The 24,219-nt window shown below is 40.8% G+C and overlaps 1 protein-coding gene across 3 annotated transcripts in view; it reads left to right on the top strand.

Annotated features, from left to right (window-relative positions):
- LOC144608755 (mitochondrial calcium uniporter regulator 1-like) overlaps positions 1–23,729 on the top strand; it is a 43,873-nt gene extending 20,144 nt beyond the window's left edge. For 2 of the 3 annotated variants that reach the window (XM_078426847.1, XM_078426829.1), the window contains 7 exons: positions 4,994–5,097; positions 7,090–7,191; positions 13,158–13,199; positions 15,350–15,421; positions 18,056–18,109; positions 19,134–19,248; positions 22,636–23,729. In XM_078426847.1, the coding sequence (XP_078282973.1) occupies positions 4,994–5,097; positions 7,090–7,191; positions 13,158–13,199; positions 15,350–15,421; positions 18,056–18,109; positions 19,134–19,248; positions 22,636–22,691 (545 nt within the window). In that variant the 3' untranslated portion in view covers positions 22,692–23,729. The remainder of the gene's footprint in view (positions 1–4,993; positions 5,098–7,089; positions 7,192–13,157; positions 13,200–15,349; positions 15,422–18,055; positions 18,110–19,133; positions 19,249–22,635) is intronic. The other variant, XM_078426838.1, reaches the window with a different exon arrangement.
- Positions 23,730–24,219: the final 490 nt, after the last annotated feature.

The following is a 24,219-nucleotide window of genomic DNA, read 5'->3' as shown; positions in this document are numbered from 1 at the left end:
GACATGGGTCAGGTGCAGGCAGCTCAGTTAAGCATTTGGTTGGCATGGATGAGTGGAGCTGAAGAACTCGTTTCCATGCTCTATAACTGGGTGACTGTCATTCTTCCCTCGAGGCCCCTACAGCACAATGTTCATTATTAATGAACATTTTTACATTGGACTATACTAAATCAGAAATTGCGTGTTCCCCGGTTGGTTCTTCTGTATAGTGGCCTAGAAATCTATCGTGAATAGAGTCGTACAGCGTGGAAGCAGGCCCAACTGGCCCACACTGACCAACATGTGCCATCTACACTACTCACACCTGCCTGTGTTTGGCCCATCTATATACTGAAACGCTCATCTTGTTGGTTTGTTTGTTCCTGAACTACATCAAAACGGTGCACGATAGCGCGACAATTTTAGGCCCACCTTACTCACTATCGTCCTGTGGTGCTATGGATGAAGTGGAGGGGAGGGTTGAGGAGGGAGAGCGGGAGAGGAGGAGAGGAGGAGAGAGTGCTGCACCAATGCAGGAGAGGTTTGGGCCCAACGGGTCCACTTGGTCTAGTATATATCTCTCTAAATCTGTCTTATCCATGCCTGTAATTGCTTCTTAAACTTTGCGATAGTACCTACATCCTCTGACAGCTCATTACATGTCGCCACCATCCCTTGTATAAAAAAAAAAGTTGCCTCTCGGGTTCCTATTAATATGAAATTAAATGAATATACACTATTAATTTGTCATCCACTCAATCGGTGCTAATTTGGTTTCCCAGTCAAGATGATTCAGGGCGTTTCTTCCCAGCTGTTGTCAAGCAATTGAACCATCCTAGCAACAACTAGAGAGCGGTCCTGAGCTACTATCCACCTCATTTGAAGACCTTCGGACTATCTTTGATCGGACGTTACTGGAATTTATCTTGCACTAAATGTTATTCATATTATTCCCTTTATCGTGTAATCGTACATTGCGGATGGCTTGATTGTAATCATATGTTGTCTTTCCGCTGACTGGTTAGCACGCAACAAAAACTTTTCACTGTACTTCTGTACATGTGTCAATAGACAATAGACAATAGACAATAGGTGCAGGAGTAGGCCATTCAGCCCTTCGAGCCAGCACCGCCATTCAATGCGATCATGGCTGATCACTCTCAATCAGTACCCCGTTCCTGCCTTCTCCCCATACCCCCTCACTCCGCTATCCTTAAGAGCTCTATCCAGCTCTATAAACTAAACTCAAACTCAAGAAGTGGATTAGTATCTCGCACATCCTACCCTCATGATTATCCTATTACCCTTGTTACGATTACACAAGACTACATTTGGAGCACTGTCTGCGGTTGTGGTCACTCTGCTACAGAAAGGATGTCATTTAGTTGGAAAGGGTGAGAGGGAATTTATTGAATAAATTTTTTATTGGAGATAGGTACATCACCTGTTTACCTCTTTACAGTCATACATTTTTAAATTGATAATATTGTCAATTATTATTATATTGTCTCCAATACCTTTTGCCCCTTTTTTTTTTTTTTAAACTAGATAGAACTAAAGAAATAGATGAAGTAAAGAAAGAAAAAAGAGAGAAGAAAAATAAAAACAAAAACAAAAACAGATTATAAAGATAAGGAAAAAGTTAGTTAAAGAAGAGTGGAGAAATTTATTAAAATAACAAAAACTTCATTCGAGATATATTCGTACATTTCAAAGTATAGCATTTCATCCATTCTTTAGTCCGAGTGCTAGTCAGGTTCCTGTGCTGAACCATTCTGACCCTTTAAGTAATCAATAAAAGGAGACCATATTCCAATAAATAATTCCTGTTTATCCAACAGGGAAAATCTGATTCTTTCCACGTTTAAGGTCTCCGTCATTTCTATAATCCACATTTTGATTGTGGGGGCCGTAGGGCCTTTCCAAAATTTTAGAATTAATTTTTTTCCTGTTATTAAACTATAATCCATAAAGTTTCTTTGTGTTGTTCTAAATGTTTGATTTAATTCTAATATTCCGAGTATAATTAATTTTGGATCTGGGTCCAATTGTGTGCTGGTTACTTTAGATATTATGCTAAAAATATTTACCCAGAATTTTTTAATTTTTATACAGTTTGCAAACATATGAAATAATGTAGCTTCTAAATGTTGACATTTATCACATTTAGGTGAGATATGTTGGAAAATTTTATGTAGTTTTGTTTTTGAATAGTGTAACCTATGTATTACTTTAAATTGTATTAGAGAATGTCTGGCGTTTAGTGAACACTGATGTATATGTTGCAAACTTTCTTCCCAAGTATCTTTCGTAATTACTTGGTTTAATTCTTTTTCCCATTTTTGTCTGTATAAGTCCGTGGAGGGAATGTCACTGTCTAATAAGATATTATATATATAAGATATTAATTTTTCTGTATTAGGATGTTTGTTCCAACATTCATCAAGAATTTCTGAATTTCTAATTCGAAAATTTTGGGAGTTCGATTTTACATAATCTCTAAGTTGAAGATATCTGAAATAATCATTTCCACGAAGACCATAAGTCTGTTGCAACTCCTGAAATGTCAGAAAAGTGCCTTCCTTATAAAGTTGTCCCATATTTTTAATTCCATAATCCTTCCATTGTGTAAAACCCCCGTCTACCCATGAAGGCTTAAACAAAGGATTATTCACAATTGGAAGAAAAAGTGATAAATTATCTAATTTTAATGTCTTTTTTAATTGTTTCCAAATTCGTATAGCACTAAATATTATAGGGTTTTCCCTATAAATTTTTTTGTTTAATTTAGACGTAGCAAATAATATCGAACCAATATCAAAAGGTAAACAATCTTCCTTTTCCATTTTTAACCAGTCTGGTTGATGATCTATTTCTTCCAACCAGAAATTCATATTTTTAATATTAACTGCCCAGAAATAAAACAAAAAATTGGGTAAAGCCAGGCCTCCATTTATTTTTGATTTACACAAGTGTCTTTTGTTTATCCTATGATTCTTATAATCCCAGATAAAATCATTAACAATAGAGTCCAATTTTTTTAAAAAGTTTTTTGTCAGATATATCGGAATTGTCTGAAAAAGGTATAATATTTGCGGTAAAAAAATCATTTTTATGGCATTAATTTTGCCAACCATTGAGATAGGGAGTGTTTTCCAATATTGAATATTCTTATGTAGTTTGTTCAGTAATGGGGGGAAATTTGCTTTAAATAATGATGTATATATCTTAGTTACATAGATACCTAGATATTTAAATTTTTCATTTACTATTTTAAATGGAAATTGTTGTATTATCTGTTTATTATGTTCCCTTATTGGCATAATTTCGCTTTTATTCCAATTTATTCTGTATCCTGAAAGTGAACCAAATTGGGTTATTAGCTTTAATAAGTTTGGAATACTAATTTCTGGTTTTGTAATGTAAATTAATACGTCATCTGCGTATAGAGAAATTTTATTCACTGTGTCCTTTGTGTTATATCCATGTATTTCCGGATGCCCCCTAACTCTTTCTGCCAGTGGCTCAATAGCAAGCGCAAATAATAATGGGGATAACGGGCATCCTTGTCTACAACCTCTAGATAGGCTAAATTTCGATGACAACCTTTGGTTTGTAAATATTCTGGCCGTGGGATTTGTATATAACAGTTTTATCCATGTACAGAATTTCTCCCCTAGCTGCATATTTTCCATCACCGAAAATAAATAAGACCATTCAACCTGATCAAATGCTTTTTCAGCATCAAGTGAGATTATTGCTAGATCTTCATTAATACTTCTCTTGGAATATATAATATTAAATAATCTTCTTAGATTATAGTATGAATATCGTTTCTGAATGAAGCCTGTTTGGTCAGGGTGTATTAATTTATTCATCACTGTACTTAATCTATGCGCTAGTATTTTAGTTAAAATTTTTTGATCTGTATTTAAAAGTGCAATTGCTCTGTATGATCCCGGGTCTTCCGGATCTTTATCAGCTTTAGGAATAAGTGTTATTATAGATTCATTTAGAGTATCTGGAAGTTTCTGTTGAGTATATATATACTCATACAGTCTATGTAAACGTGGGCTAAGCAAATCATAAAATTTTTTATAAAATTCGGAGCCTAAACCATCTGGGAATTTAGAAGGATGAGAGGAGATCTTATCGAAACGTATAAGATTATTAAGGGGTTGGACACGTTAGAGGCAGGAAACATGTTCCCAATGTTGGGGGAGTCCAGAACCAGGGGCCACAGTTTAAGAACAAGGGGTAGGCCATTTAGAACTGAGATGAAGAAAAACGTTTTCAGTCAGAGAGTTGTGAATCTGTGGAATTCTCTGCCTCAGAAGGCAGTGGAGGCCAATTCTCTGAATGCATTCAAGAGAGAGCTAGATAGAGCTCTTAAGGATAGCGGAGTCAGGGGGTATGGGGAGAAGGCAGGAACGGGGTACTGATTGAGAATGATCAGCCATGATCACATTGAATGGCGGTGCTGACTCAAAGGGCCGAATGGCCTCTTCCTGCACCTATTGTCTATTGTGAAGGAATGATTCACTAGGATGTCACCAGAACCTGAGGGCTTGAGTTATAAGGAGAGGCAAGGTGACCTGGGTCACGCGATCGGTGTCAACCAGCATAAGGTCATGTGATAGGAGGAGAATTAGGACATTCGGCCCATCGAGTCTACTCCGCCATTCAATCATGGCTGATCTATCTCTCCCTCCTAACCCCATTCTCCTGCCGTCTCCCCAGAACCTCTGACACCCGTACTAATCAAGAATCTATCTATCTCTGCCATAGCTACTGCAGTTTCCTTGCTACACATTTATGGTCTTGGGGCATAAGTCCAAAGCAAGGAGCAAACAAGAGTACTCATTAACAATGTTCATCAATAATTTTGAATACCATTTATCAAAATTGATGCAGCTGTGTTAACCCCTCCCGGTAAAGTTCCCATAAATTTTACTCAATCACCTTTGGTCCAGCCAACTTTCTTCTTAGTCTTTTGCTGTTATTTCTCTTTCAGGTTTCAGCACTATGCAATCGGAGGTTGTGGTAGCCACACTGCTGAGAATCACGAATTCCAATATGGAAATCACACACAAAGACATGGCCACCAAAATTCAACAAGTAAGCCCGCAGCTAAAGTTAAACCATCCCATTTACCACGGCTAGGCACGAAAAGCTGGAGTAGCTCAGCGGATCAGACAGCATCTCTGGAGAAAATCGAACAGTTGACATTTCCGGTCAAGACCCTTCTTCAGACTGAAGAAGGGTCTCGACCCGAAACGTCACCTATTCATTTTCTCCAGAGATGCTGTCTGACCCGCTGAGTTACTCCAGATTTTTGGGTCTACCTTCGGTTTAAACCAGCATCTGCAGTTCCTTCCTACACATTTACCACAGCGATTGGAAATTGTACAAAAACAGAAAACATTGGGTCAGTCGACAATAGTTTAAAAAATGCATATCAAGTTAACTGCCTTGTTTTTCCACTGGATGCTGACTTGTCAACTGAGCATCTGGTATTTTCCATTTTGTGCTTAGACCCAACGATATGGTTAGTTGAGAATTGTTCATAAATTCATAAATTATAGCAGCAGAATTCGGCCATTGTGCCCGTCAGGTCTACTCCGCCATTTAATATAGACATAGAAAATAGGTGCATGAGGAGGCCATTTGGCCCTTCGAGCCAGCACCGCCATTCATTATGATCATGGCTGATCATCTACAATCTGTGCCTGCCTTCTCCCCATATCCCTTGATTCCACTAATCTAACTAACTCTCGAACTAACGAGCTCTATCTAACTCTCTCTTAAATCCATCCAGTGATTTGGCCTCCACTGCCCTCTGTGGCAGAGAATTCCACAAATTCACAACTCTCTGGGTGAAAAGGTTCCTTCTCACCTCAGTTTTAAATGGCCTCCCCTTTATTCTAAGACTTTGGCCCCTGGTTCTGGACTCCCCCAGCATTGGGAACATTTTTCCTGCATCTAGCTTGTCCAGTCTGTTTATATTTTTATATGTCTCTGTAAGATCCCCTCTCATCCTTCTAAACTCCAGTGTGAATACAAGCCTAGTCTTTTCAATCTTTGCTCATATGACAGTCCCGCCATCCCAGGGATCAATCTCGTGAACCTACGGCTGCACTGCCTCAATTACAAGGATGTCCTTCCTCAAATTAGGAGACCGAAACTGTACACAATACTCCAGATGTGGTCTCACCAGGGCCCTATACAACTGCATCTCTGCTGATCTATTTTTCCCATTCGACTGCATACTCCTGCTTTCTCCCCATAAGCCTTGATACCTGTACTATCCTGTATAATCAATCAATCTTGCCATAAAAATCTCCATTGATGCCCTTTCTGTCCTGGGCCTCCTCCATTGTCAGAGTGAGGCCAAAATGCAAATTGGAGGAACAGCACCTCATATTTCGCTTGGGCAGCTTACAATCCAGCAGTATGAATATTGATTTCTCTAACTTCAAGAAACCCTTGCATCCCCTCTCTCTCCGCCCCTCCCCAACCCTAGTCCTTGTACTAGTTTCACCGTCGTCCTGGTGAGTCTCATTGTAACTCGGTTTCACCTCGCGCACAGCGAACAATGGCCTGTTTCCTTTATCATCGTTACATTTTTTGCATATCTTTCATTCATTTGTTCTATATTACCATCTATATCTCTTGTTTCACTCTCCCCTGACTATAGTCTGAAGAAGGGTCACAACCTGAAACATCACCTATTCCTTTTCTCCAGAGATGCTGTCTGACTCGCTGAGTTACTCCCGCTTTTTGCGTCTGCTGTTTTGCTTTATGGTTAATCTGTTTAAATGGACCATCTGTATTCATGTCATCGGGTAGCGGGTGTATGGAGCGAGCTGCCAGAAGAGGCAGTTGAGGCAGGGACTATCACAACATTGAAGAAACAGAGAGGGATATGGATGGGACAGGTTTACAGGGATATGGGCCAAATGCAGGCAGGTGGGATAAGTGTGGATGGGGCATGTTGGTCGGTGTTGGCAAGTTGGGCCGATGGGCCTGTTTCCACACTGTATGAATTTATTTGCATTGAAATGATGATACGTCTTGCATTAAATATTTCTGTTGTGATTTTAATTTCAGGAGATGATGCTGCAACATATTATGTCACACATAGCAGCTGTGAAGAAAGACATGATTATATTAGAAAGGAGTGAGTTTTCAGCACTACGAGGAGCAAACGAGGTGAGCGTGTGTCAATTTGAAACTGAATTCCCGTATCAGTAAAGTCTAGGACACTGGGATCTCAGCAACGGAAAATAACCGCCATTGCGGAAAGATCACAGCGTGGTGCAGCGGTAGAGTTGTGGCCTTACAGTGCCAGAGACCCAGATTTACTCCTGACTAGGAGTGCTGTCTGTACAGAGTTACGCCCTCTAGTGTTGAACGTTCCCCCCCCCCCCCCCCCCCCCGGTGAGAAAGATTCTGATCCTCAACCTTGTCTAATAATTGTATATACTTCTATCATGTCTTCCCCTCAATCTATTTGGGTCAAATTGATGCAATTTGTTTCTTTATGAAAATTAGATTTTTACTTTAGGCTTCTGGAGATCCAATGTGGAAACAGGCCCTTTGGCTCTCCGAGTCCGCACCAACCAGCAATCACCCCGTATCTCTTGTCGGCTAAAGTAAAAATCAAATTTTCATAAAGAAACAAAGCTTAACCCACACGGTCACAGAGAGAATGTACAAACTCCATACAGACAACACCTGCAGTCAGGATCAAACCCGGGTCTCTGGTGCTGTAAAACAGCGACTCTACCGTTGCACCACCATGCGCCCAAAAGATGATTTGACCAGGTTAAGAATGAAAAAAGTATTTTTGTGTAGACTGAAAGCTGGTGGAGGTTTTTTAAATTTAACGTGAAAGTTCTATGGTGTAGGTTATTATTACCACAGTGTACTGAGATACAATGAAAAACATTGTTTTGCATGCAATCCAAACAGATCTGATATTGTATTTGTAATTAATTTTATTTTTATTTTATTTTTTTTATTTTTTTTTTATTTTTGAAAAGCATATGTACAAATCGAAATTTTAAAAAAAACACATTTGTTACAAAGTTCTTACATAGCTTCAATTTTTGAAGAGAGAAAGTAAAAATAAAAATATAAAACTATAAACTTGGGGAGAGAGTAAGAGGGTTAAAAAAAAAAAAAAGATCTAACTATAAAAATTAACGGGAGTAGATCCGGGAGACAAAAACCACAGCTGTACATCCAACCCCCAACTCAAGTTTCAACTTTTTATTTAAATTTTTAAATTTTTAAATTTTTTTTAATTTATTTATTTATTTTTTTTTATTTTTTTAAATTTTTTATTTTAGTCCTGTGCCAAACCCATTTACTTTTCTAAAAATTCAATAAATGGAGACCATATTTTTAAGAATAACTCAGGTTTGTCGATTAAGGCAAACCTTATTTTTTCCAAATGCAGGGTCTCTGTCATTTCCATAGTCCACATTTTAATTGTGGGGGTTATTGGTTTTTTCCAAAATTTAAGTATTAGTTTTTTCGCAGTTATTAGACTGTAATCAAGAAAATGTACCTGACTTACTGTAAAATTTGTAGTATGTTCTGATAATCCTAATATAATTAATTTTGGGTCCATATCTAATTTTTTATTAATAACTTTAGAAACTATTTTAAAAATCTCCAACCAGAAGTTTTGCATTTTTATACAAGTTACGAAAATATGAGTTAAATTAGCTTCTTGAAATTGACATTTATCACACATAGGAGAGATACTAGGAAAAATCCTATTTAATTTCGTCTTCGAATAATGTAATCTATGTATTATTTTAAATTGTATTAAGGAATGTCTAGTATTCAATGAACATTGATGTATATGTTGTAAACTTTCATCCCATATATCTTGCATTATAACTTGATTCAATTCGTCCTCCCATGCTCGTCTATAAGATTCTGATGACGGAATGTCAATGTCAAGGAGAATATTGTAAATAAAAGATATTAATTTATTTGAGTTATAATGTCGATTCAGGCATACATCAAGTATTTCTGGACCTCTAAACTTATATTCTTGCATGTGTGATTTTACATAATCTCTAAGTTGTAAATATCTAAAATAATTATTAACATGTAATCCGTACTTCTGCTGTAACTCCTGAAACGAAAGAAAAGTTCCCTTATGATAAAGATCTCCCACCCTTTTGATTCCATAACTTTTCCATTGAGCAAAGCCTCTATCTAAGACAGACGGTTTAAAAGAAGGATTATTCGCAATAGGAAGGAAAACAGATAATTTACTCAATTTTAACGTAAGCTTTAATTGTTTCCAGGTACGGATAACACTATGTATAATGGGATTACCTCCATATGTTTTTTTATTTAAATTTATTGGAGCTAAGAGGATCGCACCAATATCAAATGGTAAACAATCCTCTTTCTCCATCTTTAACCAATCCGATTGTTGATCAGAATCATCCAACCAGCAGGTTATATTTTTAATATTAACCGCCCAATAATAAAATAAAAAGTTAGGTAAAGCAATTCCTCCATTAATTTTAGACTTACATAAGTGTCTTTTATTTATTCTACGAGTCTTGTAGTCCCAAATAAAATTAGTAACAATTGAATCAATTTTTTTAAAAAACTTTTTTGGCAGGTAGATTGGAATTGCTTGAAATAAATATAATAGCTGTGGAAGAAAGATCATCTTTATAGCATTACTACGACCAACTAATGATATAGGAAGTGTTTTCCAATATTGGATATTTCTGTGTAATTTAGCAAGTAAAGGAGGGAAATTTGATTTAAATAAAGAAGTATATTTCCTAGTCACGTAAATTCCAAGATATTTAAACTTTTCATAGGCAATTTTAAAAGGAAATTGTTGAAGTATGGCCGGATTATGCTCCATTATTGGCATAATTTCACTTTTATACCAGTTAATTCTATAACCTGAAAATGAACCAAATTGAGTTATGAGATTTAATAAATTCGGAATGCTAATTTCTGGCTTTGTAATATATATTAATACATCATCCGCATATAAAGAAATTTTATTGGTTGTATGTTTAGTGTTGTAGCCATAAATATCTGAATTTGATCTAATACTCTCAGCAAGTGGTTCTATAATAAGGGCAAATAAAAGTGGTGATAGTGGACATCCTTGTCTACAACCCCTAGCTAAATGAAATTTAGATGACAGCATTTGATTAGTTAATATTCTAGCTGTTGGGGATGTATATAAAAGTTTCACCCATGCACAAAAATTTTCACCTAGTTGAAATTTTTCCATCACTGAGAAAAGATAGGGCCATTCTACTTGATCAAATGCTTTTTCAGCATCTAGCGAGATGATTGCTAAATCTTCATTTAATAGTCTATTTGAATAAATTATATTAAACAAGCGTCTCAAGTTGAAAAATGAATATCGTTTGGCTATAAAGCCTGATTGATCGGGGTGTATCAATTTGTCTATAACTAGACTTAATCTCTGAGCTAAGATTTTCGCTAATATCTTCTGATCAGTATTTAAAAGAGCTATCGCCCTATACGAACCAGGGTCTTCAGAATCCTTATCTTTTTTAGGAATGAGGATTATTGTTGATTCAGTCAGAGTTTGTGGCAATCTCTGTTGTTTAAAGGCGTGACTATATACAGTTTGCAAACGTGGAGAGATCAAACCACTGAATTTTTTATAAAACTCATTATTTAAGCCATCAGGGCCAGGAGTCTTCCCATTTTTCATGGATTTAATAGTCTCTTCAACGTCTTTCATAGTTATTTCTGCGCCCAGTAAATTTCTATCACTCACATTCAAACCAGGAAGGTTACATTCCTGCAAAAACTTTTGCATCTGCGCAGAAGTATCTGTTATTTTTGATGAATATAATGACTGATAAAATTGCAAAAATCTCTGATTAATATCCTTAGGTAGTTTAAGCAAATCTCCATTTTCTGATCTAATTTTATGAATTGTAGAATCATCTTCTAATTTACGGAGTTGACGTGCTAGCAATTTCTGTGGTTTATCTCCAAATTCAAAATGTTTTTGTTTAGTATATTGAAAAAGCCTTAAAATATGAGCTGAAAGGATATAATTTAACTTATATTTGAGAACTGCAATTTTATTATGTATTTCAATAGAGGGAGCGATGGCATTTGTTATGTCTAACTGTCTTATCTGACTTTCCAGGTCATTCTGTTCAGCTCGGTTCTTCTTGTTTTGAGACGCTTGAAAAGCAATAATACATCCTCTCACAAACGCTTTAAATGTTTCCCAAAGCAGGGACGCAGGTGTTTCAGGAAGGTCATTTGCGTTAAAAAAAATCTCAAATTGCGATTTAAGATAATCATAACATGCTTTTTCATTTAAGATTTGCGGATTAAATCTCCAATTAGTCTGTTTCCCCGTTACTCCTTGGAGTTTTACCCTAAATGTTAAAGGGGCATGATCGGATATAATAATAATATGATATTTTGAATTATACGTATAAGGAATAAGTTTGGAGTCCACCAAGAAATAATCAATTCTTGAATAAGTTTTATGCACAGGTGAATAAAATGAATACTCTCGGCCTGAAGGATTATCAATCCTCCAAACATCTTTTATATTTGCATTATTTATATAAGAGTTTAATAATTCACACGACTTGGATTTTGTTTTCCTTTGAGTTGAAGATCTATCCAAATAAGGATCTAATGTACAATTTAAATCTCCTCCAATTATCAAGTTATATTGTCCAAATTCTGGAATGGTATTAAATATTTTTAAAAAAAATAACGGATTATCAAAATTTGGTGCGTAGACATTCACCAATATCAATTTTGTAGAATATAGTTCTCCCACTAATATAACATATCTAACTTCAGTGTCGACTATAGAGGAAGTATTTATAAATGGTATACCCTTACGAATTAAAATAGCAACACCTCTTGATTTAAAGGGAAACGATGAGTGAAATACTTTATCAATCCATTTGCCTTTCAGTCTATTATGTGCTACATTTTTAAGATGAGTTTCCTGAAGGAACATTATGTCTGCATCAATAGATTTTAAATGTGAAAGTACTTTACCTCTTTTAATTGGTTCATTAACACCCTTGACATTCCAACTACAAAATGTAATACCTTTAACCCCTGTTTTCCTAATAGAATCTTGCATCTTAACCGATAAATGGTCTATAATAAAGCAAATGGTCTGGCACCCGGACTACAACATTTTTCTTGAATGAGGGGTGGATGATCTTTTGTACAGCGTAGAGTGCCTCCCGGAAATATCTCCCAAAAGTATATAATTTCTGGAGGTTTTTTAAATTTAACGTGAAAGTTCTATGGTGTAGGTTATTATTACCACAGTGTACTGAGATACAATGAAAAACATTGTTTTGCATGCAATCCAAACAGATCTGATATTGTATTTGTAATTAATTTGTAATTAATTTTATTAGCCAAGTAAGTAAACATACAATATGTAAACACACAAAGAATTTGATTTTAGTTTAGTTTAGAGATAAGGCACAGAAATAGGTCCACTGGGTCCGCGCCGACCAGCGATCCCCGCACATTAACACTATCCTATACCCACTAGGGACAATTTTTACATTTATACAAAGCCAATTAACCCACAAACCTGTACATCTTTGGAGTGTGAGAGGAAACCGAAGATCTCAGAGAAAACCCACGGGGAGAACGTACAAACTCCGTACAGACAGCGTGGTCGGGATCGATCCCGGGTCTCCGGCGCTGCATTCGCTGCAAGGCAGCAACTCTACCGCTGCGCCACCATGCCAACAGTCATACAAAAAAAAGCACCAATATACATTAAAATTAACATAAACTTAAACAGCCACCACAACGACGTGATAATCCCCAGAGTTTTTTCGGAGACTGCACATTCCCCGCTGTGATGGAAGGCAATATAACTTGTATCTACTTTCCTCCTTTTCTCCCGCGGTCGGGGCGATCGAAGCTCCCGCGGCCGGCGTAATACATACATGATAAGTACAGTCATATATAGACAATAGGTGCAGGAGTAGGCCATTCAGCCCTTCGAGCCAGCACCGTACAGTCAAGTCAAAACTCGGGTAGCTGAATGATAATGTTTTAGGAACTGTGTAAATCAGTAAACTGTAACTGGATTTCTCTACATTAAAAAAAAAATCGGACTTTTTCTCTTTCAGAAACTGAAGATTGAATTGAAACAATTAAAGAAACAGTTATCCGTAAGTCTTTTTTGAGTGCATTGCAAAGATACTGATCACTGAGACTGAAACTTTTATATGTTAACTGCAGTTTTTTAAAGAGTAAAGATTCTTGCTATTGAGGGCGTGCAGCGTAGGTTTACTAGGTTAATTCCTGGAAGGGCGGGACTGTCAGATGTTGAAAGACTGGAGCGGCTAGGCTTGTATACACTGGAATTTAGAAGGATGAGAGGGGATCTTATCGAAACGTATAAGATTATTAAGGGGTTGGACACGTTAGAGGCAGGAGACATGTTCCCAATGTTGGGGAAGTCCAGAACAAGGGGCCATAGTTTAAGAATAAGGGGTAGGCCATTTAGAACGGAGATGAGGAAAAAAGTTTTCAGTCAGAGAGTTGTGAATCTGTGGAATTCTCTGCCTCAGAAGGCAGTGGAGGCCAATTCTCTGAATGCATTCGAGAGAGAGCTAGATAGAGCTCTTAAGGATAGCGGAGTCAGGGGGTACGGGGAGAAGGCAGGAACGGGGTACTGATTGAGAATGATCAGCCATGATCACATCGAAGGGCCGAATGGCCTCCTCCTGCACCTATTGTCTATTATAATGGGTTTTAAATGTATTTCTATATTATTAGTCATTGTAGAGGAAACCAGTACTTTAAATATTTCTGAAGGAAGACGATTGTAGAACTTTGCAAATTCATGTTCCCTGGGTTCCTCTCTCCACCTGACCCCACTCTCTTCACATCTGAGCTCTGAGTTTGGTGACAGCCTCCATCAGAGTCTTTATGGCCTAATTCTGCTCCTACGACTTATGAACATATTAAGGCTTCTGGTTCTGGTTGATTACTGCGCAAACACCTCATAAGTGGTTATCTCGCGCAGGTCGGAGTGAGGAGAGTTGTGATTAAATTTTGAAGTGGGCCTTTTTTACCAAGTTGAGGAGATCTAGTTGCTCAATCCTCTTTTTAAATGACTGAACATCGGGAGCGGCACGTGTGTTAGGTGGTGACATATTCCATTCCCATATCGTCCTTGGGTAAAGGGAATATTGGTAGCAAAGTTTATTAAAGGTCTCAAAAAATATCTGATTTTTAAAATAAATTGTTGATTTTTGCTTATTTCTGATAACGTACTCTAACAGAGCATAGGAACAGTAACACTAGAATTTAGAAGGATGAGAGGGGATCTTATCGAAACGTATAAGATTATTAAGGGGTTGGACACGTTAGAGGCAGGAAACATGTTCCCAATGTTGGGGGAGTCCAGAACAAGGGGCCACAGTTTAAGAATAAGGGGTAGGCCATTTAGAACAGAGATGAGGAAAAACTTTTTCAGTCAGAGAGTTGTGAATCTGTGGAATTCTCTGCCTCAGAAGGCAGTGGAGGCCAATTCTCTGAATGCATTCAAGAGAGAGCTAGATAGAGCTCTTAAGGATAGCGGAGTCAGGGGGTATGGGGAGAAGGCAGGAACGGGGTACTGATTGAGAATGATCAGCCATGATCACATTGAATGGTGGTGCTGGCTCGAAGGGCCGAATAGTCTACTCCTGCACCTATTGTCTATTGTCTAACAGGAATTGGTCATTCAGTCCCCTGAATTTGTCCCTACTGTTAAGTCAGATTGTGACTTAAATCTGTTGGATCCATTTTAAACGTTGCGTTTAGGATTCTATGTACATATTTAGTTTAGTTTAGAGATACAGCGCGGAAGCAGGCTCTTCAGCCTACTGAGTCCGCGCCAACCAACGACCCCAGCACACTGGGATCCCAGAATACTATCCTACACGCACTAGGGACAATTTATATTTATACCTAGTTAACTAACCTATAAGCCCAGACGTGTTTAGAGTGGGAGGAAACCGAAAATCTCGTAGAAAACCCACTCCGTACAGGCAGCACCCGTATTCAGCATCAAACCCGGGTATCTGGGGCCTTTAGGCAGCAACTCCACCACTGCGCCACTCACTACATGTGACAAATCCAATGACTTCTCCAAATGCACTGTAGGGGAATTTTTAACATAACCTTAAAGGGTGTTGTTTTGTTAATTTAATGAATGATTGATAAATACCGGGAATACCAAGCAAAATACCCTGACTTATTGTTCCTTGAACTTCAACAATTTCAACACGCTTCCACATTTAGAATAATGTTTCTAAATGCTTCTTTTTAGGATGAAGTTGTCAAGGTTTCATCGAACAACAAACTAGACCAGAATTTGCAAAAAGGAAGAGTCCAAGAAATGGTGAGAAATCTTCAAAGTTACCAGCACCTTTTTGTTGCTTAATTAATGTGGAATTGAGACATACAGTGTGGGAACAGGCCATTCAGCCCAAGGTTCCTATTAAATCTTTTCCCCCCTCACCTTAAGCCTATGTTCTCTGATTCTCGATTCCCCTACTCTGGGCAAGAGACTCTACCTGATCCAGTCTCCTCATGATTTTGTACACTTCTATAAGATCACCCGTCATCATCATCGGCAGTCACTCGAAGCGAGTATGACTGTCCTCTCAATAGGGTCAATTCCCTTTATGAAGGATGCCTGTGAGTGACTTTGTTTAACGTGGGGAGACTGATTCACAGACAGCCACCACACTGTCCTTGACAGATTTAGTTTTTTTTATTTTAGAGATTCAGCGCAGAAACAGGCCCTTCGGCCCACCGGGTCCGCGCCGCCCAGCGATCCCCGCACACTAACACTATCCTACACCCACTAGGGACAATTTTTACATTTGCCCAGCCAATTAACCTACATACCTGTACGCCTTTGGAGTGTGGGAGGAAACCGAAGATCTCGGAGAAAACCCACGCAGGTCGAGGGCAGAACGTACAAACTCCGTACAGGCAGCACCCGTAGTCAGGATCGAACCTGAGTCTCCGGCGCTGCATTCGCTGTAAGGCAGCAACTCTACCGCTGTGCCGCCCGAGTTACTCCAGCATATTATGTTCCACGTAAACCCCGTGCTTTTCTGCTGACCTTCGGTGACTCTCTGTCTGTATTCTGCTGATTCTGCATAAAGTCTAGCAGCGAGATACTTAACAATTATTTTATTGCTTATGACCTCATGTTCCTGCTATTATATCTAGTGCAATGGTAGCCAATGTTTCCAAAGTGATATTCAGAAATCAAATTCAGAAACCGATTTATATTTTCCAGCTCCACTTTAACATTTTAACCACCATGTCTTGTTTACTGCCTGATCTATCTACTCTTCACTCCGTGGAATAATTCTACTTTTTCTAGTAAGATGATTTTCACCAAGATTTCTAGAGCAGATATATCTTTATATCCTACCGAAGTGTACAAAATCATGAGAGGAAGAGGCATGACAGTTTTTTGTCCATAGTAGGGGAATCAAGATCCAGAGGACATGGGTTTAAGGTGAGGGGGTTAATTAATTAAGATTAAGATTTAGTAGGAACCTGAGTGATAAAGGGTGTAGGGTGTATGGAACGAGCTGCCAGAGGAGGCAGTTGAAGCAGGTACTATCGCAACGTTTGACAAACATTTAGACAGGTACATAGATAGGACAGGTTTAGAGGGACATGAGCCAAGTGCAGACAGGTGGGACTAGTGTAGAAGGGGCATGTTGGTCGGTGTGGGCAAGTTGGGCTGAAGGGCCTGTTTCGTGCTGCATAACTATGACTATGGTCTCTGTGACAGTCTCTGATTTTGATTGAAAGTACAGGCGCTCCTCAACTTACAATGGGGTCACGTTCCAATAAAGCCATCGCAAACCAAAAATATCGTACGTCGAAATGCATTTAATACGCCTGATCATGTGACTGGAAGTGAGCTACCGTTGCCCAGCGTCTGCACCATCGTAAAGTCGAAATATTGTTAGTCGGGGAGCATCTGTAGTATCTGATGCAACACTGCCGTGCAGTTGAAGCTGTGCATATTAAGTATTAGGCTGTGAAATATTTAATATCTTTCCAAATCAAGTGCCACAAAATAATTTCACCCCAGATTATCTGAACATCATGTCCTCTCACTTGGTGGAAAAGGATTCACGTCCCGTAAGAACATTTCATAGGTGCTCCTCAACTTACGATGCTTTGACTTACAATATTTTGACTTTACGCAGCTCATTTCTGATGTGTATTCAATGCATTTCGACTTACGATATTTTCTGTTTCCGATGGGTTTCTCATAGAAACATAGAAAATAGGTGCAGGAGTAGGCCATTCGGCCCTTCGAGCCTGCACCGCCATTCAATATGATCATGGCTGATCATCCAGCTCAGTAACCTGTACCTGCCTTCTCTCCATACCCCCTGATCCCTTTAGCCACAAGGGCCACATCTAACTCCCTCTTAAATATAGCCAATGAACTGGCCTCAACTACCTTCTGTGGCAGAGAATTCCACAGACTCACCACTCTCTGTGTGAAGAAATGTTTTCTCATCTCGGTCCTAAAAGACTTCCCCCTTACCCTTAAGCTGTGACCCCTGGTTCTGGACTTCCCCAACATCGGGAACAATCTTCCCGCATCTAGCTTCTCCAACCCCTTAAGAATTTTATATGTTTCAATAAGATCCCCCCTCAGTCTTCTAAATTCCAGCGAGTATAAGCCAAGTCTATCCAGTCTTTCTTCATATGAAAGTCCTGCCATCCCGGGGATCAATCTGGTGAACCTTCTCTGTACTCCCTCTAAGGCTAGAATGTCTTTCCTCAGATTCTCGAAACGTAACCCCATCGTAAGTTGAGGAGCACCTGTGTAACATTCTCCTTTAATGTATTAAGGTGTTTTCAGTGTAGCGTTTGGGTTAATGCAGTAGAACGATACTTCTGATCTTAAGCAGTGCTCCAATATAACCTTGTAAGCAACTTGTGTTATTTTTAGTATCACCTGGAACAATTTTGTATGTCTCCACAGTTAACAGAGCATGAAAAGAGAGTGTTGGAAACCAGGTCAGACATAGTGGAATTGGTGAGAATATTCTTTTGAAACTTGCATTATTCTTCGCAAACCTAGCTTTGGTTAAATTTCTAGGTATTGCCCAACCACCTGCCAATCAATTGCCCACCCCTCCCTCACACTTGTATCCACCTATCAGTTTAGTTTTTTTTTTGTTTAATTTAGAGATACAGCACGGAAACTGGCCCTTTGGCCCTCAGAGTGGTTGGAGTTCAGAAGAATGCCGACCGGTGATCCCCTGCACATTAACACCACACTACACACACTGGGGACAATTTTACGTTTATACCAAGCCAGTGAACCTACAAACCTGTACAGTCTTTGAGGGACGTGGGAGGAAACCGAAGATCTCTGAGAAAACCCACGCAGGTTTAGAGATACAGCGGGGAAACAGGCCCTTCTGCCCACCGGGTCCGCGCCGACCAGCGATCCCAGCACATTAACACTATCTGACACACACGCGGGACAATTTTTACATTTGCACCAAGCCAATGAACCTACAAACCTGTTTATTCACAAAATGCTGGAGTAACTCAGCAGGTCAGGCAGCATCTCGGGAGAGAAGGAATGGGTGACGTTTCGGGTCGAGACCCTTCTTCAGATAGAAGAAGGGTCTCGACCCAAAACGTCACCCATTCCTTCTCTCCCGAAATGCTGCCTGACCTGCTGAGTTACTCCAGCATTTTGTGAATAAATCGATTTGTACCAGCATCTGCAGTTATTTTCTTAACCTACAAACCTGTACGTCTTTGGAGTGTGGGAGGAAACTGAAGATCTCGGAGAAAATCTTTGGAGAGAACGTACAAACTCTGTACAGACAGCACCCGTAGTCAGGATTGAATCAGGGTCTCTGGCGCAGTGAGGCAGCAACTCCACCGTGCTGCCCATTGAAATGCTACTGTGCTGCCCACTCTCCCAATCTGTCCAAGTCCCTCGAGGATCGCTAGATTTATTTTGGTGCGTTGCTTTTGATCATTTGTAAACCATTTGACATTGCCGCCGGGAGCTTTGATGTGTGGGCTCGTTTAATTTGCAGAATTCGCTGCAAGGGCGGGCCGTCACGCAGGCCAACCAAAAGATCGACACCGAAGTCGCCGGGCTCAAAACTCTGTTGGAATCGCACAAACTCGACACCATTAAATATTTAGCAGGTACGGATTAGGTTTTCAGACTAGCCACTGCACCAGAGTGACTGACTCTCACCAGCGTCACTGATATCCGGTGTACTGGCAATGATGATACCTGTCCCTTCTGTAACCTTGCATGGATATAATGCTGAGGATAGACACAAAATGCCAGAGTAACTCAGCGGGTCAGGCAGCACCTCGGGAGAGAAGGAATGGGTGACGTTTCGGGTCGAGACTCTGCTCTATAAGGCGCTGGTCGGGCTGCATTTGGAGTATTGTGAGCAGTTTTGGGCCCCATATCTGAGGAAGGATGTGCTGGCTCTAGAGAGGGTCCAGAGGAGGTTTACAAGAATGATCCCAGGAATGAGTGGGTTAACGTATGATGAGGGTTTGTCGACACTGGGCCTGTACTCGCTGGAGTTTAGAAGGATGAGGGAGGACCTTTTTTTTTTTTTAGAGAGAGATACAGCGCAGAAACAGGCCCTTCGGCCCACCGAGTCCGTGCCGCCCAGCGATCCCCGCACATTAACACCATCCTACACCCACTAGGAACAATTTTCACATTTACCAAGCCAATTAACCTACAAACCTGTACGTCTTTGGAGTGTGGGAGGAAACCGAAGATCTCGGAGAAAACCCATGCAGGTCACGGGGAGAACGTACAAACTCCGCACAGATGGCGCCCGTAGTCAGGATCGAAACTGAGTCTCCGGCGCTGCATTCGCAGTAAGGCAGCAACTCTACCGCTGCGCCACCGTGCCGTCCTTAACCTAATTGACCTAATTGAAACTTGTCGAATAGTGAAAGGCCTGGATAGAGTGAATGTGGACAAGATGTTGGATGTGGAGGGGGAGAGTCGAGGACCAGAGGTCACAGCCTCGGAATTAAAAAGACGTTCCTTTAGAAAGGAAATGAGGAATTTCTTTAGCGGGTGGTGAATCTGTGGAATTTGCTGCCAGAGATGGCTGCAGAGGCCAAGTCTATGAATATTTTTACGGCAGCGAGATTAGCTGTGTGTCGGGTTACGGGGAGAAGGCAGGAGGATGGGGTCAGTCATGATTGAATGGCGGCTTAGACCTATGGGCCGAATGGCCTACTACTCTTATCACCTATGAACTTCACTGTTTTCCACCACAGCTTGCTCTTCCATCATTGCCTGTTTGCCTGCCCAACCTCTCCCTATAGCTCATATCCTGGCAACACTTTCGTAAATCTCTGCACTCTTTCCATCTTTGTGCCCTTCCCCCATCCCACCGATCCATTTCAAACACTTTCTGTCGAAGCAAAGACGTACAGGTTTGTAGGTTAATTGGCATGGTACAAGTGTAAATTGTCCTGAGGATAGTGTTTAAATGCTGGAGTCGTTGCGGACTCGGTGGGCGAAATAACCTAATTCCGCACTGTATCTCTAAACTAAACTATATATTAAGTCTGGACTGCAGCAGTGCCTGCTGATTTCATAAAGCTATGTTGCCACAATGGACTGCCTCGGTTTAGTTTAGTTCAGAGCTACAGCTTGGAAATAGGCCTTTCGACCCACCAAGTCCGCAACGGTCACCCATCACCTGAGCTGTGAGGAAGATGAGGTTGCAGGGTGACTTGGACAGGTTGTGTGAGTGGGCGGATGCATGGCAGCTGCAGTTTAATGTGGATAAGTGTGAGGTTATCCACTTTGGTGGTAAGAATAAGAAGGCAGAGTATTATCTGAATGGTGTCAAGTTAGGAAAAGGGGATGTACAACGAGATCTGGGTGTCCTAGTGCATCAGTCACTGAAAGGAAGCATGCAGGTACAGCAGGCAGTGAAGAAAGCCAATGGAATGTTGGCCTTCATAACAAGAGGAGTTGAGTATAGGAGCAAAGAGGTCCTTCTGCAGTTGTACAGGGCCCTAGTGAGACCGCACCTGGAGTACTGTGTGCAGTTTTGGTCTCCAAATTTGAGGAAGGATATTCTTGCTATTGAGGGCGTGCAGCATAGGTTTACTAGGTTAATTCCCGGAATGGCGGGACTGTCGTATGTTGAAAGACTGGAGAGGCTAGGCTTGTATGCACTGGAATTTTGAAGGATGAGAGGGGATCTTATCGAAACATATAAGATTATAAAGGGATTGGACACGTTAGAGGCAGGAAACATGTTCCCAATGTTGGGGGAGTCCAGAACAAGGGGCCACATTTTAAGAATAAGGGGTAGGCCAATTTGGAAGATGAGGAAAAACTTTTTCAGTCAGAGAGTTGTAAATCTGTGGAATTCACTGCCTCAGAAGGCAGTGGAGGCCAATTCTCTGAATGCATTCAAGAGAGAGCTAGATAGAGCTCTTAAGGATAGCGGAGTTAGGGGGTATGGGGAGAAGGCAGGAACGGGGTACTGATTGAGAATGATCAGCCATGATCACATTGAATGGCGGTGCTGGCTCAAAGGTCTGAATGGCCTACTCCTACACCTATTGTCTATTGTCACCTGTTCTACGCTGTTATCCCACCTTTGCATCCACTCCCGACACACTCGGGGGCAATTTTAAGATGGCCAATTAACCTCCAGACCTGTACGTCCTTGAGATATGGGAGGAAACCGGAGGAAACTCCCTTAGTCAGGATTGAACCCGGGTCCCTGGTGCCGTGAGGCAGCAAGTCTACTGCCACTCCAGCATGCCAGCCAGCGGTCACCCCGTACACTAGCACTACCCTACACGTTAGGGGCAATTTACAATTCTACTGAGGCCAATTAACCTACAAACCTGTGCGTCTTTGGAGTGTGGGAGGAAACCGGAACACCCGGAGAAAAACCACGCGGTCGCAAGGAGAACCTAAAAACTTACACAGGCATATAAGAAGAGTCTGAAGAAGGGTCTCGACCCGAAACGTCACCCATTCCTTCTCTCCCGAGATGCTGCCTGACCTGCTGAGTTACTCCAGCATTTTGTGAATAAAAAAAAAAAACTTACACAGGCAGCTCCCGTGATCTGGATCAAACCTGGGTCTCCAGCTGAGGCAGCAGCTCTACCAGTTACAGTTAGTTCAGTGTATTGTCACGTGTACCGAGGTACAGTGAAAAGATATTAGTTGCATCCTATCCAGTCAGCGGAAAGCCAATACATGATTACAATCGAGCCATTTACAGTGTACAGATACATGATAAGGGAATAACGTTTAGTGCAAGGTAAAGCCAGTAAAGTCCGATCAAGGGTAGTCCGAGGGTCTCCAATGAAGTAGACAGTGGTTCAGTACTGCCCTCTGCTTGTGATAGGATGGTTCATGGCTGATAACAACTGCGCCACCCTAAATAAAGAGACTGATTTTTGCAGTGCAAAGTGCTTCCCTTGTGATCAATTAGAATTAAGTGCAGCTATTTTTTTTAAAGTGACATAATGTTGCTTGTAACATTGATCTTCATTTCAATGGCTGTTTCCCTGCAGGTTCGGTTTTCACCTGCCTCACCATCGTGCTTGGATTTTATCGTCTCTGGGTATGAAATTTAATTCCACGTTAGATCTTCACTCTAAAAGGATCAGCAGGGACATCCTTCTGAATTCTTTTTGTGAGCCGGAGAAACTATTTTTTTTGAAGTGTTTTACATGCGGCGGGGAACCAAGAAATTAACACGTTGATTTAATTTTATTTTAAATTGTGAACCCATTATTTTTAAAGAATATCTCAAGCTTACTTTGCACAATATATTTGACTACTGTAATGTAAACCGAGGATTGTGCCTGAAAATGTTGTATTAATTTAAAATGGAATTGCTATTTTTTCTAACCACAAATGCATATTAATTTAAAATGTTTTCCACTTGCACTGAGCAGTGGCAGATTAAATTAAAAAGGTGTCCATATTTTCAAACTGGTGTCTGCTGTCGTGCTGGCCAGTGTGCCTATTATTCAGCGCCTGTATTAATCAGCGTCAGCAGTTCTTTGTTTCTGCATGTTGCAGATACTCCACTGATTTTCCAGGCAGCTGGGGGTCTGGGCCCTCCTTTAATCTGGACAAAATCTCTCTTCTCCCTCCCCCTTCGGAAGTCCCTCCGAAAATGTGCCGCCCGAGATCAGGCAAAATGGCCGTTCTCGGCCTCATCGGGTCTCCCGTGCTGATCGGCTCTGGAACTCCAGCCCGGCCGGAGCCTGCACATCCGTTCCCATAGCTGACTTTGCGGGCCGGTATCTCGGCCCCCCCCAGCCCCCCCCCAGGCTATGACCTCTGTTGGACCGGCAATACAGATAATACGGTAAAGCCCCATAACCCAGGGTGCCAGAGAATTGTGGTGGACCTGTGCGAGTGTTTCTGAAATACAAGCATGAGACACAAGAGCTGCCAAGACCAACCGTTGCAGACTTGTAACGTGGAGATAATCTTGATGTCCACAACCACGAAAGTCAAGGCGACTTAATAGACAATAGACAATAGGTGCAGGAGGAGGCCATTCGGCCCTTCGAGCCAGCACCGCCATTCAATGTGATCATGGCTGATCATTCTCAATCAGTACCCCGTTCCTGCCTTCTCCCCATACCCCCTGACTCCGCTATCCTTAAGAGCTCTATCCAGCTCTCTCTTGAATGCATTCAGAGAATTGGCCTCCACTGCCTTCTGAGGCAGAGAATTCCACAGATTCACAACTCTCTGACTGAAAAAGTTTTTCCTCATCTCAAGAGAGTTAAGAATCCGTATTCTTTTTGATGCTTCTTGACGGGTGGTGCAGCGGGTAGAGCTGCTGCCTCACAGCGCCAGAGACCCGGGTTGCATCCTGACTACGGGTGCTGTCTGTACGGAGTTTGTACGTTCTCCCCGTGACCTGCATGGGTTTTCCCCTGGGTGCTCCGGTTTCCTCACACACTCCAAAGACGTACAGGTTGGTAGGTTAATTGGCTTCGGTAAAATTGTCCCTCGTGTGTGTGGGATAGTGCTGGTGTTCGGGGAGATCGCTGGTCGGTGGACTCGGTGAGCCGAAGGGCCTGTTTCTGCGCTGTGTCTCCAAAGTCTAAAGGCCTGTTTCCGATAGTTATGGT

This window comes from Rhinoraja longicauda, chromosome 2, assembly GCF_053455715.1.
Source record: "Rhinoraja longicauda isolate Sanriku21f chromosome 2, sRhiLon1.1, whole genome shotgun sequence".
Classification (NCBI taxonomy): domain Eukaryota; kingdom Metazoa; phylum Chordata; class Chondrichthyes; order Rajiformes; family Arhynchobatidae; genus Rhinoraja; species Rhinoraja longicauda.
The sequence above is the reverse complement of the archived record's forward strand: the minus strand, read 5'-3'. Positions and strand labels throughout refer to the sequence as shown.